The sequence below is a fragment of the Xiphophorus hellerii genome, chromosome 1 (genome assembly GCF_003331165.1).
Source record: "Xiphophorus hellerii strain 12219 chromosome 1, Xiphophorus_hellerii-4.1, whole genome shotgun sequence".
Lineage (NCBI taxonomy): Eukaryota > Metazoa > Chordata > Actinopteri > Cyprinodontiformes > Poeciliidae > Xiphophorus > Xiphophorus hellerii.
Window position 1 is genome coordinate 31265641 of NC_045672.1, and position 19139 is coordinate 31284779.

At 40.3% G+C, this 19139-nt stretch overlaps 1 protein-coding gene across 1 annotated transcript; it reads left to right on the top strand.

Annotated features, from left to right (window-relative positions):
• The first annotated feature begins 434 nt into the window (after positions 1-434).
• LOC116720621 (uncharacterized) lies at positions 435-19103 on the top strand. The gene is made up of 22 exons (XM_032563989.1): positions 435-1683; positions 2447-2698; positions 3146-3304; positions 3465-3623; positions 4158-4419; positions 4499-4635; positions 5492-5620; positions 5704-5811; positions 6228-6360; positions 8651-9151; positions 11057-11101; positions 11177-11256; positions 12061-12173; positions 12242-12425; positions 13407-13491; positions 14242-14387; positions 14534-14624; positions 15257-15405; positions 15484-15569; positions 16285-16354; positions 16450-16571; positions 17173-19103. Exons 1-22 carry the CDS (start codon positions 622-624, stop codon positions 17399-17401), a joined length of 4302 nt encoding a protein of 1433 aa, XP_032419880.1. The 5' UTR covers positions 435-621; the 3' UTR covers positions 17402-19103.
• Positions 19104-19139: the final 36 nt, after the last annotated feature.

Genomic DNA, 19139 nt, shown 5'->3' on the forward strand with positions numbered 1-19139 from the left:
GTCTTTTGGGGGGCTTTTTACACCAGTTAACAATTAATCAATTACTAAATTGGTTGACAATTATTTCAACAATAGATTAATTAAAATGTTTTTGGACGATGAATTGTCCCAGAAGTTATTGCGATAAACAATAATGTTGTTTTGAAACAAATTTTCCAGTAATTTAATAGTAATAGCTTAATAATGCATAAACACCTTCTCAAAGATGAATAAACGTTATATTCTAATGAACATTTAACACAGGAACTGGAAGACTTTTAAAATATCCAAAATAAATAAACAAAAAAACAAAAACAACAAACAAAATAAATTATAAAGTCTCTGTAAACAAAATTCTCCTCCAAAAAAAGGGCTGGTTGAGACCAAAACACCAGACTAAAGAGTTTTATCATCCAGGTTTTGGTAGAAAGAGAGAAATCCTAAATAATACAAATGGAAATTATTGAGCTTATTTTAATCTATTATGTGATTAATTGATTTATTGCTTCTGATGAAACTTCTGATTTATTAAAGAATGTTTTTTATCAAAGAAAATAATTTTTAAGGATAACTCTTCCTTTTTTTTAGGTCCAGGTGAGCATCCCAGGTGCTTCTCCTAGGAACACTGAACTTCCTGTAAATATGGATTTTGCAGCAGTGAAAACACGCCAGAGTTCGGATGTGATCTGTTTGATGTCAGAAGATGACGAGGACGTGGTTTACATGTCGACGGATCAGAAACCCGATCTGAAGCAGGAGGCTCAGGTGAAGGAGCAGATCCAGCGCCTGGACAAGCAGATTCCCGCAAACGATTTGGTAAACTTCATCAGAACTTACTTCCAGGATGAAGTTTACTCAGCGGAGCCGGAGGACATCATGGCGGCCGTCACCGACCGGCCGTACTGTGTCTACCTGTACGTAGGTGTGGAGCTGGGCGCGGGACGCAGCGCCAGCGTCCTGCTGATCGGATACTTCGATGAGCATTCATGCCGAAGCGTGGTGAAGCTGCTGCACACTCTGCAGATGAGCACCGACAGCGCCGACCCTCACCAGCCGATGGACACGGATGCCATGGCGCGCGTCGCCGACTCGGACGCCTGGCTGCTGGTGGAGGCTCTGAGGAAGTACGAGCTGGCGCTGTCCAACCTGGCGGCGTTCTACTGCAGCACGCCGCAGCCGGGCCTAAGCCGAGTGTTTGTGTCCCGGCTGCAGGCGTTCAGCCCCAAGCTGGTGTCGCTCTGCAGCATCCCGGGGATCGCGGAGCGCACCTGCCAGGCCGGACTCACCGCTGCCTTTAGCCACACCGTCGACCTCATTGCAGACGTCCACCGCCACTACTCCATCTGCCCGTCCATCAACGACAGCCTGAAGGAGGTGTTCGCCGACACCGGGCCTCACGTCCCACAGTATCTGTTCCTCGCCCACAGCGTGCAGAAGATGGCTGCCCGGTGGCAGGACCTGCGGGAGTATTTTAAATCGCTGAATGAGGCGGAGGCGTCTATCCGGAGCCGTCTGCTGGACGATGCGGTCCGGCTGCAGTTCCTGTTCCTGTCCCACGCCTTGGAGCCCCTCAGGGCGCTGAGCGAACTGCAACAGGCTGGGATCGCGGATCTGAGCGTGGAGCTGCAGCTCACCTCCATCCTGATGCAGTCCTACACCACCAGCATCTGCCGGCCGCACGCCGTCGACCGCTTCCTCCTAGGGGTGGGCACTTACCCTATCGCTTATACGGCTGGTCAATAACGATATCTGCTAAAATACACATGATCAATATCAATACATAATACATCCCATTCAATATTCAATATTTACACAGCATGTTATTTATACCTGAAAATTTTGTGCAACGCTTGAGGGCAGAACGACTTTTTTACCTGCTGCTGCTGCAGATCGATTCCATTAAATGAAACCTGGATAAGTTGGTTTTATAAGTTCAGTTTTTACTTACTGACATTTATTGATGCTCTGGTGAAACAAATAGTGGAGAAAATAATAGAAACATTTCAGATAAAACTGTAGATAATACGTTGGATAGAAAATTCAACATATAGAATATTCACTGAACTTTGATCCAGAACATGCTGGGGAATCAGCCAATCAGCAAAGAGAGAGGCATTAACCCACTCTTTCTTTGGTTACCTAGCAACAACCTGCTGAGTAACTTCCACAGCAGTTTAATGTTTCTCCTCTTAACTGCTTAAAAATAAAAAAAAAACAACATGGAGAGAAATCTGTGGATAAGAGGAAAGGTCACCTCACCAGTTTGGCTGCTTTTCAAATATGTAAAACAAAAAACTAATAGGAAAGTTTTTATGTTTGTGGTGCTGAATTCTGTCATGCAGTTATCTAAAAAAACGAAGTAATGTGTAGGTATTTTATCACCATTTATATTTTTGTTAAAATAGTGTTACAAAATATTGTGATAAATGACTAAGTCCTTGTCGGCCTCCGTTCCTTCCTGCTGCAGCGGGAGCTGGACCTGCTTCACGGCGACGAGCTGCTCCCCGTGGCCGAGGTGAACGTCGGGCCGCGCGCGTCGGACTTCATGTGGGCCTTCGGGCCGAGTCTGGGGGAGCAGAACCTGGCCCGGTTCCTAAAGGACGCCCAGGTGTTCTACAGAGCCGCTCTTCAGAGTCTGGTGGAGAGCATTCCTGGCCCGCTTGGAGACGTGACGCTCAGGAACATCGGGCTGATGCTGAAAAATCCAGGAAGTATCACAGTAAGAATCCCACCATCCTTTACTTCCTAGATCTTAGAAATACTTCTGAACTGATTAATCTCAATCAATCGATTATTGAACCAATCGTTTACCAATTTAGTATTCAGAGTATACAGACTAAAACTTTAAATTTGCTGAAATAACACTTTGAGAGCAGTAATTAAACTGCACAATATGAATAGATTTTGGATTTAAGATGACAAAAAACTTTTTTATCTGCAAATATTTTCCACCCACAACTCCTCAGGTGCCATAGTTTTAGCTTCACCTGGTTCAAATCTGTAAAATTCTCCTATTAAAGACTTTTGCTAAACAACCAGCAGATCACCCATATACTGTAGGAATTATTAAGTTGTCTGTGTTTTATGTTGTGGCCTTTCTTGGGGGAACCTGAACATGGTAAGTGCTTGCTGTGGGTTTCTGGTGAACTCTTTCTCTGTCCTGCAGGAGAAACATTTTCCCTGGGAGGTGTTGTCAGTGATGGCCGTCCAGCTGGGGCTCTGCGCCGCCGGGCCTCCAGAGGTGGAGCTGGAACGCAGCTGCTGCGATTTCAGGAAGCTCGTCCAGGAACAGAGCAGCAGTGACGAATGTAGCAGCTGGGTGAAGGTAAAAGGTCAAAACTGGGATTAAATGTGGCGTGGAAATGAAGTGGTGAATGTCGTTGTTTGGGTCGTTTGTCCAAGACGCCTCAAAAAGATGGAAAATTCAGTTTATTTTGGTAAAAAGTTTCAGATCAAACCAGCAGTCTCTGCTGTTGTCTGTGCAGATCTTGAACAAAATTAAACCGTGGCCCACTCTGCACAAGCTGTTTCTGACCCTCCTGGCGCTGCCCAGCTCTCTGCACCAGACACAGGTGTTTGCTAAGGTGAGTTTTAACGTGGCTGCTACAAAAGCTATATTGAATTCACATTTAATGAAAGAATGGGTTGGAGGAGCAGCATGGACTGTTTAATACAGGTCCTGTAGTGTGTTAGTAGAGCGTGTTAGCATTAACTTCTGCTAAATACCATGTTGGTATAGCACATGAGTATTGTTGGTACATCGCCTTAGCATTAGCTTCTGCTAGATACTGAGTTGGTTCAATGCTTTAGAGTTAGCTTTTGCTAAATACTGTGTGCAGCGCTTTAGCTCAACTGATGTTTATTATTAGTGCTTTAGGGCAGGGGAACCCAAAGTGGGTCCTGGAGGCCCGGCATCCTGCATGTTTTAGTTCTCGCCCTGGTTTAACTCACCTGGATCAAATGATGGCTTATTAGAAGGCCTAAGAAGAACATTAACATGCTGAAAAGGTTGTTGGTACCACCAGGGAGCGAACTGAAACGTGCAGGATACCGGCCCTCAAGGGCCAACTTTGGGCACCCCTGCTTTAGGGTTAGCGCAGGGTTTAGTTCGCAGTGCCCACCACTGGTTTTATTGTCACTTCTGTGAAGATCTGAGTTGTGTTTGTTCCTCTCTGAAGGCCTACAAGTACCTGAAAATCCCTCCCTACACTGAGAAAACTCCCGTGGCCTCACCGTACCTGGAGGTTTGGGGACAACGATCTCCAGTCGGTAGGAAGAAACTGGCTGCTTTGGAGGCTTTTAGCTACCAGAAAGTCACAGTGAAACATGATGAGAGTTCATCAGAGGACGATAAGAGTCCTGCAGCGAAGCCTCTAATATTTCAGAAGATGAAACATAACAGGAGTGTGGATGAGATGGACTACACAGACAATTCCTCAGGTAGGACTCCCCAGTTTACCTGGATGTTAGCTGGGTCCGCTGTAGCTCCTTTAGCGAACTCTCTGGCTGGGTTTTTCAGATGTGATTGACATCACAGAAGAGCCCGTGAAGTCTCCGGCCGGCCAGCGGACAAAGACGAGTAAGACGATAAACGTGAATCTTTTCTACATCTTTCTGCTTCGCTGCAAGTCCTGCTCATTTAGTGCCGCTTTGCAGGTGAAGGAATTCATCAGGGAGAGTTTATCTTCATTGTGACGAGCGATGAAGAGGATCTGATCTGGGATTCGACAACAAAACTACCGGGTTGTGAAGAAAAATCCATTGTAAGTGTATTTCTGATGAACATGGGGAGGGTTACAGAATGTCAGGGGTGCCCAAAACTAAAGTACGGTAGTCCAATTTTTCTTTTTTGTTTCTTATTCATCATATATCCAAAATGTAAAATGGATTTTGTATGTTTGCTGTATTAAAAGAAAAAGAAATCTAGGTTTCAAATTCTTTCAGGCTCGGTTTAACCCATTATTCTCAGTTAGAAGAACAGGATTTAGGTCACTTATAAATGCTTGATATTTTCAGACAAATTCAGCAAATTAAAGAGCCATTATTATGTGTTTCCAGGCACATAGTTGAGCCATTTTATAGGATATTCATGAATTTGGCCTGTCCAGTACATGTGGTTGATATTTTTATTTTTTGCAATTATAACCAATATAATTTTCTTAGAATTGAAAATGTTACCTACAACACAAAGTTTTTGTCTTTTTATTACCAATTATTTTATAATAAGCAGAACCAGGCCAATCCAGAGATTTTTACTGAAGAGTCAACTTTGCAACTTTTATTTAAAAGTTAATTTTTATTTAAAATCAACTTTTTTGAAGCTTTACATCATGTAGCGATATTATTCCCTCATCAAAAACACACCTGGAGCGTTGCTTTGATTCTTTTGTTCATGTTTGAGAAATCCTTTGATCTCCATGGCAACCATTCAGCTGCCGAACAACTGAAGGAAGCATCTTGATTGTGCTTTAAAATGGCTTCATGTGCCTGTAATTTCTGTGTTCGCCTGCAGGGGGAGCTGGTTTGGGGTCAGATCGAGGGTTTCTCCCCGTGGCCTGGCATCATCGTCCCCTTCAAAGGCCAGGTCCATCTTCCTCAGAAAAGGATGGTGGAGTGGTACGGCCAGAGAATGTGCTCTCAGGTCATTGTTTTCTACTTCATTCTTACTGGTTGGTCGTTTTTCTGCAGATGGTAAAACGTCCGCCATGTTGCCTCCGATTGCAGGTCAGTGTCAAGTCTCTGAAGCCGTTTGCTGCATTCAGCCAGTATTTCTGCGCCAACTCCTTTGCAACCCTGGTCACCTACCGAGAGGCCGTCCTCTTGTCGCTGCAGGTCCGTATCCTAAGCTGCTCTAGGCGACCCTACAGACTAGTGGCAGCTGCTTGTTCTCACATAAGGTGTGAGAGACGTTTCAAAACATAAAACTTTACTAAATTTTAGTTTACCTTGTCCCTGCTGTAGACTTTATTAAATTGTTAAGAATAATATAAAACAGTGAATTGAAAGAGTTGTTTCATTTGTATTGATTTTATCTCCAAACTGTGGTGCTGAAAAACTTACCTTGAAAATGTTGGGAAAATTATTGAATTTTACTTTAGGAAAAGTAAACAAACCCTGTAGTGGCGCCATGTTGAACAGGTCAAACATCAGTGAACGCATCACGTTTTTTATTCTCTTCTCTGTACAGAAGCAAATGTTGCCCTTTATTTTTATTTTGTGGTTGAAGCATTTCCGTGTATGTCCTGCAGGAGGCAGCGATGCGCTGTGGGAAGAAGTTTTCTCCTTTGCTCCAAAACAGTGAAGAGGTTCTGAAGCAGGTTCTGGACTGGGCGTTCGGAGGCTTTCAGCCGACCGGTCCGGATGGACTCAAACCCAAACAAGGTGCGGCCGAATATTTAACACTGGAACTGGAAAACATTTAAATATCCTAAGAAACTAAACAGAAACGACAAATAAAATGAATTATGAAGTCTCTGTAAACAAAATTATACTTCAAAAAAGAGCTGGTTGAGACAAAAAGACCAGACTGAAGATTTTTATCATCCAGTTTCTAGTAGAAAAAGAAAAACAATAAATCATGCAAATTGAATCAAGCAGTTCATTAAGCTTAGTTTGATGTTCAAGATAATTTAAAAGCAGATCAAATCGAGTCAATAAGCATGCATGTGGCAAAAGTAGAGAGGAAAAACTTCCCTTTAACAAGAAGAAAAGTCCAGCAGAACCTGGTTCCGGTTCTGGTTCTGCAGAGCACAAAAAGAAACAGAAGAACTGATCCAGGAGTATTTTGTTGAAGCTGTTGTATGTAACTTTTATAATAAATATGTTTACATTTGTTGTGACAGTATAATGCAAGACCGATAATCTGTGAAAAGATCGGCCTTCTCCGCCTTCTCCCTGAGCTGCTGAAGAAACAATCCCAAAACAACCAATCAGAGCCAGGGGCGGATCTTAGCGCTGTCAGTCAACCTCACGTACGCGCTGCTAAGAGAGCTAATGGCTTAGAAACAACTCACTGTTACATGAAAACCGTCATAGTTAGCTATGCTAACTAGCTTAGCAGTGCTAATGGGGAAAATCTGACAGTGCCACACAAAATTGTGATTGACAGCGCTAAGACCCGCCTCCTGGCTCTGATTGGTTGTTACTAGTTACCTCTGGAAGAAGGTAGAGGAGCTTGATTTTTTTCTCTCTCTGATTATTTACAGTTTCAACAAATATGTAAAAAATATTTTTATACAAGTGACATACTGCAGCTTTAAGTCTTTAAAGTAGAAGGTCGTCTGCCTCACATACAGGAAATGGACTTTGAACAGTTTGAAGGTGACTGATGTTGGACCTCAGTGCAGCTTTTGACACTGTTGACCATGACATATTACTGAATCGACTGGAGAGTTGGGTCGGACTCTCCGGTCCAGTGCTCAACTGGTTTGAATCTTACATAAAGAACAGGGATTACTTTGTTTCAATTGGAAACTTCCCATCAAAGAGGTCAGAGGTCACATGTGGAGTACCCCAAGGTTCAATCCTAGGACCCCTCTTATTCAATATTTATATGCTCCCACTAGTTCAGGTTATAACAGGAAATAATATTAGCTACCATAACTATGCAGATGACACACAGCTCTACATTACGATGTCACCAGGTGACCTTTGACCCCATCCAATCACTGAACAGATGCTTAGAACAGATAAATGTGTGGATGTGCCAAAACTTTCTCCAGCTGAACAGAAACAAAACTGAAGTTATTTTTGGACCTAAAGAGGAACGATCTAGAGTTATAGATCTAGAGTTGTAGATCTAGAGTCAATGCACAGCTTCAGTTATTACAACTGAAAACCAGCGATCAGCCCGAAACCTGGGAGTAGTGATGGACTCTGACCTGAACCTCCAGAGCCACATAAAGACAGTTACAAAGTCGGCCTTCTATCACCTGAAGAACATTTCCAGGATTAAAGGACTAATGTCTCAGCCAGATCTAGAGAAACTCGTCCATGCGTTCATCTTCAGTCGTATTGATTATTGCAACAGCGTCTTCACAGGTCTGTCCAACAAATCAATCAAACAGCTGCAGCTGATCCAGAATGCTGCTGCTGGCGTTCTGACTAAAACCAGGAAGATAGAGCACATAACACCAGTTTTAAAGTCCCTCCACTGGCTCCCTGTAGCTCAAAGAATAGACTTTAAAATACTGTTGTTAGTTTATAAATCACTGAACGGCTTAGCACCACAATACATTAAAGATCTGCTGTTGTTGTATCAACCTTCCAGACCTCTCAGGTTCTGGTTCTGGTTCTGCTCTGCATCCCCAGAACCAGAACCAAACGAGGAGAAGCAGCTTTCAGCATCTATGCACCACAAATCTGGAACAAACTTCCAGAAAACTGTAAAACAGCTGAAACACTGACTTCTTTTAAATCTCGACTAAAAACCCACCTGTTTAGGATTGTATTTGAAATGTAATCAATTACAAATTTATTGATGGAACTTGATTAATGCTGTGTTTTGATTGTTGATTCTAAATCTCATGTCTTTGTGTTTATGATGTAAAGCACTTTGAAATGCCTTGCTGCTGAAATGTCCTATACAAATAAAAATTTTTGATTTGCTGTGTAAAAAAAGTGATTATTCAGTGTGTGTGTGGGGGGGCGTGGGTATGTGTGTGTGTTCCAGGTGTTGTTAAAACATACACCAGGCCAAAGGTGAAGAAGAAACTTTTTGAAAAGTCCAACCCAGCTCCTGCCTCCTCCACTCTGACGGAGAACAAAGATGGCGTCGAGATGAAACACGTAGCCGTCTTACTCAACAGACTGTCATGCGCTCCCATAGATCCGCCCTCCAGCTCCAAAACCAATGGTACCAATCCAGAAACCGGACTGGGTTCTGCTGGAAAAAGGTCCAAACCTCCGACTCCCTACAGCGGGAAGCAGGGAAAGGAAAGATCCCAGATGGAGAAGGACAAGTGGGACGCAGAGTGGGACCAGGTGAAAAGCAAATGGCAGAAACAGAAAGTCCGAGGACGGAGCCTGAAGAAGAGCTACAGCTGGCTGTCTGGAGAGGATAACGACATGTCGCCCGACTTTGTGCCACAGAGGAAGAAGAGCTACACCAAAACGTACAATAAGGTCAACGTGACGAGTGGCGTGTACACGCAGCCGGACCAGAAAGTCAGAGGTAAGACGGACATCAACTGATGGTTGCTCCATGACAGATTGTTGGGATCGTTAGTAGTTATTTGACTCAATGAAGGAAATCCACTTCCAAATGGAAGTGATTCTAAAAACGTTCCCAGAGCTTAAAGCTGATCTTTTATACTTCCTCGATCAGGTTAGGATAGCTCTATGGCCTATACAAAACATGTTCATTACATTTTGTGCACAAAATCATTCTTAGATAACGAGATTTCAGTCTGCTCAGTTCTGCTGAATTTGAGCTGTTTTAGGGTTTCTGTCACTTTAAATCCTAATAAGCTTCTGGCCACGGCCCCAAATTCAACGTTTACGCTCGTTTGTGAAAATGGATGAGGAAATGTATAACCTTACATCTTTGAAAAGCAGAAGTGGAGCCTCCTGCACAAGCAACAAGAATGCAGCAAGTGGTTTCTGGGTGGTAAGTCAACAGTGAAGCACCAGTCTTTTCCAGCAGCCATTGTACAGCACATACAGCGGCAAAACCAGCTGAGCAAACATGCTGGAACTCAGCTCAGGTTGCTAGGTAACGGGCAGAGTTCCGCTGGGGTTGCTAGGTAATGGCAGCAGCTCATTTGGATTTAAAGTGACAGAGGCCCTAAAACCATAGAACTATCCTAACCAGCGAAACATAACAGGTCACCTTTAAAAAGAAAGAACTGCATGACGGTAAAATTAATCGAGTTAATTGCAGTGGGCATGTAATTTATTGTATTATAATTGAAAACAATATGGCAAGCAGTTATGTCAAATAAATGTGATTCACAGCCTCTAGTAGGCTAAAATAATATTATAGCAAAATAATATTCCACCAGAGTTTTAATATTCCCAGTGGAAACCAGAAGTTAAAACATTACTGTCTGTTTTCAGTAAGCTTTTACAAATTAAACTTAAATCTTTTCCCCCAAATTCTGTTATTAATTATCCAGAATTCCTTGTTTAACAACAGAAACCACTTCTAATCATAGGTTTAATTAACAAAAGATAAGATAAGATTTATTTGTCATTGTCATCAACAGATTACAACGAGATTGAGATTTGCTCGACTTGAGTTAAGATGCAGGTTATGTGTATATACGGAATATACCAAGATAAAGAAATAAATAGTACAAAATGAGAAATAAATAGACATCAGAAGATGGTTGCAGCACCTGGAGGTGTCGCAACAGAATTTACATTTTTAACAAAGTGGTGTCAAGAGCAGAAGTTCTTATGCCTTTGAATTTAGTGCCATGATTGCCATCGGGTAAAAACTGTTTTTTAGGCGATTTGTCCTGGTTTTTATTGCTCTGTATCTCTTGCCTGATGGCAGCAGCTGGAAGAGACCATGGCCAGGGTGTGAAGAGTCATTTAAAATGTCCAAAACTTTCTTGTGGAGCCTGGAAGTGTAAATCTGTTCCATAGTGGGGAGGGGGCAGCCTGTGGTTCTCTCTGCTGCCCTAACAACCCTCTGGAGCGCCTTCTTGTCCGCGGATGTGCTGCTGCCGTACCAGACACACAGACCGTATGTGAGCACGCTCTCTATGGAGCAGTGATAGAAGGCCTGCAGCAGGTCTGAGGGGAGACGGTTCTTCTTGAGTATTCTCAGAAAGTACAGTCTCTGCTGTGCCTTCTTCAACAGCTCCTTGGTGTTGCTACAAAACTACAACAGTTCAATAGAAAAATAGATAAGTGCAGTATATTGAAACTTATTTTATGCGTTTTTGCAGCAGGAAGCTTTCAGTAAACGTGCGTCTTCTTCTACTGAAGGGAAGGAGGACTTTGCTAAGCTAACATTAGCCCAGATGGTGCGCAGAGCAAACATCCAAAAAGAGTTTTTCTCCTGCATCATAAACAAAACAGAGGAAGAGTGGTGGTTGTTTCCATTATTGACCAAATGATCTCTTTACAGAGAAGACCATCAATCAGATCCTGGACTTAAACCTCGACATCGAAGGTCTGTGTTCGCAGTGACAGTTTATCTGTCGCTCTGTGAATTTAGCCTCACGTCTTCCTGCCGTTTTACCTGCAGATTTTTGTGTGTGCTGCGGAACCAGAGAAATCCAGATTTCCCACCCGCTCTTCAAAGGAAGTCTCTGTTTGAAGTGCAAAGTAAGTTCCTAATATTCCTAATATTTTAAACCAGCGGCATAAAAAACTGGTTTTTACGTTTATCACAAACTGCCTGAGTAAAGATGGCCCCCAAACCTCCTTCAAAGCTAACAAAACTGGTGTCCAACGTTTTTTTTATTTGTGCTGCTACCACTTTAAAGATTTTAATAAAAAAGTTTCCACATCGTCAATATCTTCAAAGCAAAAGTAGCACAAAAGAAACTTTTTGCTGCACAAATGTTTGACACCTTTGTTGTTACATTTGGGTAATATGGTTGACCTTTTAACGTTTTAAACTTTCAATAATATCTTGAAAGCAGCACAAACTAACATTTTTGCTGCACAAACGTAGTCGAGTTGATTGACATCAAACTTGTCAGGTTTTCTTTAAAATAATGGCAGCAAAAACAAAAATACTTGACACCAATTTTATTATATTTGGGTAATGTGATTGAGCTTTTAAAATTTCATTAATATCAAAGCAAAAGCAGCACGAATAAAAAATTTTGCTGCTCAAAGGTAATGATGCCACTATAAAGGTAGTGGCATTATTATGCCTCCACCTTTATATTAATTGAAAAATGTCTCAAAACGACAATATTGTCGTTTCTCACAGTAACTTCTGGGACAGTTTATCATCCAGCTAAATTTCAGCATCATGTCTGCCTCTGCAAACTGTGTAAATATTAAAAACAAAAAAGAAGGATGAAAGCTTCTTGATTCGTTGATGATTTCTCATTTGGTGTTCATACAACAGTCCAAATTAAAGCTGTGGTTTAAAACTCCGGCTCTCTGCTTCTGAAGGATAACTTCATGGAGACGCTGTACCGCTACGACGAAGACGGATACCAGTCCTACTGCACCATCTGCTGCTACGGCATGGAGGTCATTCTCTGCGGACAAGACGGCTGCCACAGGTTGGTCTCCGTCGTCCCAGGCAGCCCAGGCAGAGCAGAGGTTTAGTCTTGGTCCATTTGGTCTGCAGGTCTTTCTGTGAGGACTGTCTGAACATCCTGGTTGGTCCAAAGACGTTTGACTCTCTGAAGGTCGTGGACCCGTGGATCTGTTACCTGTGCCAGCCCCACCAGCCGCACGGCGCGCTGGTGCCCAGGGAGGACTGGAGGTTTCGCATCCAGGAGATGTTTGCCAACAACAGCGCCATGGAGTTTGTGAGTATATGATGGTGAAAGTGTGACAGCGCCCTCTAGTGCTCCTCCTGGTGAAGATGTTAAAAAGTCTTAAAGGGCTTTACATTATACTATACCTGGAGTGTTGCCTTGATCCTTTGATCTCCATGGCAACCAGTCAGCTGCAAAACGCCTGGGTGGACCTAGCCCCGCCTTTGAGGCGCCGCTCCTCCCAGCTCCTCCAGACTAGCCAGCAGCAATTAGCAAACATCTGAGCTTATTATAGGAGCTGCTGCTCAGAGCGACGCTGGTAAAAATGTTAAAGGATTAACAGAGGAGCCAATAGAGGACGACTTCCTGGAGGCGGAGCTTGAGAAACAGCAGGAGTTCTTAAAGAGACAGAGGCCCAATTTCAAGGCAAAGTCAAATTTTACACATATAACATTTTTATAACAGGTGAATGTAACATAGTAACATGATTGTGCTATAAAATGGCCCAGAAAACACATAACACTGTTTAACAACTTCTCAGACCCTACCAATGACTTTTTTTAAAGCAACAAATCTTTTTCTCAAAAAGTAGCAACAAATATAGTCATTTTTAAAAAGCGACAAATTTAGCAACTTTTTTCCTCCCCCCCAAAAAAACGAAATGTATTTTTATTGACAACTGGTGGTTACCTACTAACCTGATTACTTAATAACGTATTTCTGGATTTGGTTTCCTATAAATGGGGCTCTGTGGAACAGCGAGAGTTTTACTGCATTGTACTGTTTTACTGAATGTTACAGACGTTAAGCCAAAAGACGTCTGCAGCATTTCACAGTTCGGCTCATAAAGAGGGAACATTTTTTTGGATTCTGTGCATCATGGAGGATTTTTGCTCTTTTTTGATGTGTAACCATAATTAAAAAGTGCGACCCGATCTTGGTGCACACAGCAGTGTTGGTGGGATGAGGATGTGAACCCAAACATCCCTCAGATTAAACGGTAAATAAAGTTCATGTGTGTTGTTGATGCAGGAGCCTCATCGGGTCTACCCGTCTGTCCCCACCAAGATGCGCCGACCGCTGCGGGTTCTGTCGCTGTTCGACGGGATCGGAACAGGTGAGCGTCCGGACCAGCAGACCAGAATGTTCTGATCACTTCAACTTCATTCCTTTAAATTCTTATATTTTGTGCAGATTTGTGTTCTTGGTATTTCTTTATTTCTTTTTTGTTAGATTTTTAATGTATGTGTTCTTTGTATTCATTTTGTTATTTGTGTTTTTTGTTTTTGAATACTTCTTCCTTTTGGTTCTTCATATTGTTCTTTGTTTTCGTATATTTATTTGCATTTTTCACATTCCTGATTTTCAGTGTGTTAGTATTCTTTGTCGTATTCTTCACAGTCGTGGCTTTTGTGTTCTTTGTTCTTTATATTCTTCAAATTTGTAATTTTCTATTTGTGTTCTTCATGTTTTGTTCCTCTTATTCTCTATCGAGTTCTTGTTCTTCGTATTTCTGCTATTTTTAATCTTCTGTGGTTTCTGTATTCTTGTTCACATTCATGGTTTTTCCTGTTTGTATCTACAGTATTAAATTTTAATATTATCTGTGCACTATCCTGTCTGTGGTAGGATTATTGTTTTTTTTTTGTTCGTTTTATTAATTTTTCCACCATCTCTGCTCCACACCCGAAGGTTAAACTTTTCTGAGACGTGAACTGAAACTGATAAACTGAATTTCGGTTTTCAGGTGTAATCTTTTTAATTTAGGGAACATTAAACTAAATAGAAAAGGGTTTTTGTTTCCAGTTTATTTAACCAAGTAAAATGAGGAAAAAATAATTTTTTCTCTTCACGTTGTTTTTCTCAGGCTATTTGGTGCTGAAGGATCTCGGCTTTAAGGTGGAGAAATACGTCGCCTCCGAGGTCTGCGAAGATTCGGTTGCCGTGGCAACCATCAACCACGACGGAAAGATCATCCATGTTGGAGACGTCCGATTCGTCTCCCAGGAGCTGGTGGGTTAAATATGCTGCTTTACTTTCTCTTTTCTGAAGAATAAATAAAAAAAAGGTCCATCAACATTTTCTAGTTTATTGCTTTCAACACAGAACGAAAAGCAATTCATTTAAATTAATTTTATTTTTTTATTTCTTAAATTCAGCTGGAGAAGTGGGGGCCGTTCGATTTACTGATCGGTGGCAGCCCCTGCAACGATCTGTCCATCGTAAACCCGCTCAGGAAAGGCCTCTATGGTTTGTATTTCTACTAGTATTACTAGTAATCTATGGTTTGTATTTCTACTAGTATTACTTGTAATCTATGGGTTGTATTTCTACTAGTATTACTAGTAATCTATGGGTTGTATTTCTACTAGTATTACTAGTAATCTATGATTCATATTTCAGCCCAACGGATGAAAGTAGATTTATATATTTATATATATTTGTTTTTTATTTTCTTTACATAAATATATATTTTTTGTTTAAAATATATTTTTGCATGTTATATAAAATAAATATTTTTTGTATATTTAAAAGTAAATATATTTTTGTGTTTGAAAAAAATCATTTTTTGTAAAAACTTCTAGTTTGAGTTTAAAATTCAAAACTACGAATCTGTTACTAAATTGGTTGACAATTATTTCAATAATCAATTAATCACGACTAATCGATTTAGCCCTTGTCGTTTCTATAATAATTCATGAAAATAACAGAATTATTCTTCCAAAATTTAAAGATTAGTAGATGAGTGATTTAATGTTTAAAGTTTGACTTTATGAAATCATTTGTCAAAACTAGAAGTTTCTATAAACAATGTTTGTACAGCAGAAAACCTCTAACTGTGGTTAATCTGACTGCCTGTTTTATCGGTCTTTTCCTCTCAGAAGGCACCGGCAGACTGTTTTTCGAGTTTTACCGCATCCTGCAGCTGCTGAAGCCCAAAGAGGACGACGAGCGGCCGTTCTTCTGGCTTTTCGAGAACGTCGTTTTCATGAATACGCACGACAAAGTCAACATCTGCCGCTTCCTGGAGGTTTGCTTCACGCCTGCTGGCACTGAGCCTGGAGCTGTGAGAGCATTTGAGAATCTGATGGTTTCTGTGTTTTTACAGTGCAACCCTGTGCTGGTGGACGCGGTCAAGGTGAGCCCTGCGCACCGAGCTCGATACTTCTGGGGAAACATTCCTGGGATGAGCAGGTGAGGCAGTGGAGACAACAACGTTTCTCTCAGTCATGACTTCTGCTTTGTTTTATTAAAACTGCCAGAAAAGCTATAAAATACAAACATAAATGCATTTTATATCCTCTGGGACAGGTGGACCCACCTGCCTGGGTTGGAGTTTTGTGACTTTTTGTTGTTTTTATACACAGAAACAGTTTAAGTTTAAATGTGAAACTTTAGATTTTGACTCTGAAATATTGAGAAACATTTTGAGCTTGTGAAAAATAATCCAAGAAGTATATATGTGTTTTTTTGTTTTACAAAAAAGTATCCTACAAAAATTATTTTTGTAAAAAAATATATATTTTATGATATTTTTAGTTTTTTTTAAATGAAATATATGTAAAAATATATTTTTCACAAAAAATATATTTTATATGTTTTTCGTAGAAATGTATTTTAAAAAAATAAATTTTTACTAACATTTTTTTTGTAAAAACTACCAGCTAAAGTCAGAACTACTAAACATTATATCACTGAACTAGTAATCTAGAAGAATTATTGTTATTTTCATTAATTATTATAAAGAAATTGAGGGATAAAATGATTAATTGTGATTAATCGATTATTGAAATAATCATTAACTAATTTAATAATCGATTAATCATTAACTGGAGTACACATACTGGGAAAAAATACATATACAAAAAGAATAACATACTTAAAGCAGTGACTGATCCAAACTCGCCAGGCCCATCATCGCCTCCCAGAAAGACAAGTTGAACCTGCAGGACTGTTTGGAGCTCGGCAGAGAAGCCAGGGTGAGAAAAGTCACATTTACTGTTTGTATCAGAGGTTCTGCTCCTGTTTCCGGCAGACTAAACTCACGACTGTTGGTGGGGGATTTTATTTCCAGGTAACCAAAGTGAGAACGATCACCACAAATCCAAACTCCCTGAAACAGGGGAAGGACGTGTCTTTGCTGCCGGTCGTGCAGAACGGGAGAGAGGACATCCTCTGGATCACCGAACTGGAAAAGTACGTTAATGTATCGACCCCTGCGGTGAGACGTCAAGATCCCACCCACATTTACCTGCTGCAGGACAAAAAGCTGCTGGCTAATGCTGACTAGCATTGGTTTTAGCTGTAAAGTTATCAATATATCACGCTAAATGTAGCGTGATATGTAAATAAAACAAATGCAGAGCTTTGATACTAATTGTCAACACAACAACTAGATAACAAGGTCAGGAAAAAATTAAAGGAAAAAAATAGAGAGAGAGAGAGGAAGGTAGTTCCATAATGCTAGCTTGACTATGACAACCATAACATGTAGATGTGCTGTGGAATCCAATGTGTTTTGGTTCAGTTAAAAAAACAAAAAAATGCAACCTAAACACCAACTCTGACAGATCATCAGTGGAGCAGGTGTTTAAATTAGCTGTGTTAGCTTAGCTAATAGCAGCGGTACTTCTTTATATTCTTTTTGTTCTTCAGATTCGTTTTCTTCGTAGTTTGTGTTTTCATCTCACCCTGTTATGTGGAATTGAATCGATATTCTCCAACGCTGGTTGGTTAGAAACAGATGCCATCTTTAGATTAACTAAAGCATGATTTTTTCCCCCCCTCTTCTCTCCAGGATCTTTGGTTTCCCCAAACATTACACCGACGCGAGGAACATGAACCGGCAGCAGCGGCAGAAGCTGCTGGGCAAGGCGTGGAGCGTGCCGGTCATCCGTCACCTCTTCGCCCCGCTGAAGGAGTACTTCGCCTGCGATGAGCTTCCTCCCATCGCCGCCTCCTGCGTCTCCGCCGCCAGCACCGCGCCGTCCTCGCCCAACTCCCCAGACCTGCAGCAGCTCCGATAGATCCGGAGCTACGTCACGGTTCTGTTTCCTATATCGGAACGCTGAACTATGTAGTGAACGTTGGGTGAATGTAAATCACTATTTAACAGTTTATTATCTTTACAATAAGTCTGTTGGCTTTCTACACTGCCGTCAACTCAGTACTCTAAATTTTAACTAAATAATCTCCGTATTTTGTGCAATTAATCATTTAATTTTCTGCCTCTGATAGGCAGCTGTTTTCCTCAGGAAATGTGTATGAATGCATCAGTTACAGTTTTTAAGACGGATGAAACAACCTCATGGTTGATGAAATATTTTTGGGCTGCATCTGCAGAATGTGAATCATGTGATGCTTTTTAAAACTACTTGACTGTTTTTATAAGACTGTTGCGTGTTTGTAACATTTGAGTGTTGCTTTTTTAAAATCTAAATTAATTTTGGGTTTGAGATCTTCATTTGGAGGACTGATCCTGCCAAAATTAGCCAAAACCTGTGGATAAAAATTTAAGAAAGTAATTACACCAAATATTGCAACCAAAAAAATTATTAAAGTAAATAAAAACTTTCCCAACTTATCTGATTATGCAATACAACATGAATTATTCGTTTAGTTAACAGAAGGGTAAAATATACAAAAAGGAAAAATTACAGAAGAGAATAAATGTATGATTTAAAAAGTGGCAGTAAATTAAAATGTGACTGAATAAATACACAATTTGTCAAAATCAAGTGATCAAACAACAAAAAAAATTATAAAAATGTAGAAAAAAAATTTAGAAGTTAAAATTATGAATAAAAATATTTTATGACCATAATAAAATAAGTTGGGAAAGTTATTTTTATTTTTTGATTGTGATATTTGGCACATTATCAAGGAATTTATTTATTTCTGTCTTCAGTGCCAATTTTGGCAGGATGAGTATTCCATACTCTGATCATTGCTTAATGAATAGGCAAAAACAATCATTTGAATTTTGTAAATCTGCAGTCATGAGAGTGACGGACAGTTGTGGTGCGTAAATCTACCTCAGTATTGACCCTCAGTGCCTTAAACAAGCCGTCCAGTGCTGTTTACCTGCAGATCCGTTTGGGTCATAACTGGTTACAAACTGAGCTAAAATGTTTAGAAAAATGTTTAAATGACTTTATTCCAACTGCTGAACCAAAAAACATCTAACATACATCCATTTCCTTTTTATTTCTGTGAATTTTATAAACACGGTTTGATGCATTTCTACAAAAATCATGTTGATGCACTTTCATTTTTTAAGCTAGAAAACTAAACTTAATGAGAGAAACAAGAATAAGACGACAAAATGCAAAAGATGTTCTGAATATGTCCAAACCCTCTAGATTCACCCTGTTTGTGGTTCCAGTAGATTTATTAAATGTCTTTTAGTTTTTTTCTGCAGGATAAATCTGTTATTAAAGCTTTTAAATCAGTATTGGAGCAAACAGAACAATCAAGTAACTGAGGAATCATCCTTTTTTATTACGTTTCTTACAAACTACTGTAGTTTAGCTGCTTTTTGTTATCATGATTCCTTTTTAACAGACATTATTGGTAATATTGTCACTGACAGAAATGTTACGAATGAAATTGAAATGTTGGTTCCGATGTTTACATTTTATGCTTTTTCTTGTTTTTTATGTTTAATGTCAAAAGTCCTGATTTGTGGGACTGTGATCCATTTTATTGGTGGATCTTTTCTTTTTTTTTTTACAAAATGTGAGCAAAGTTCATTCAATGCTTTTG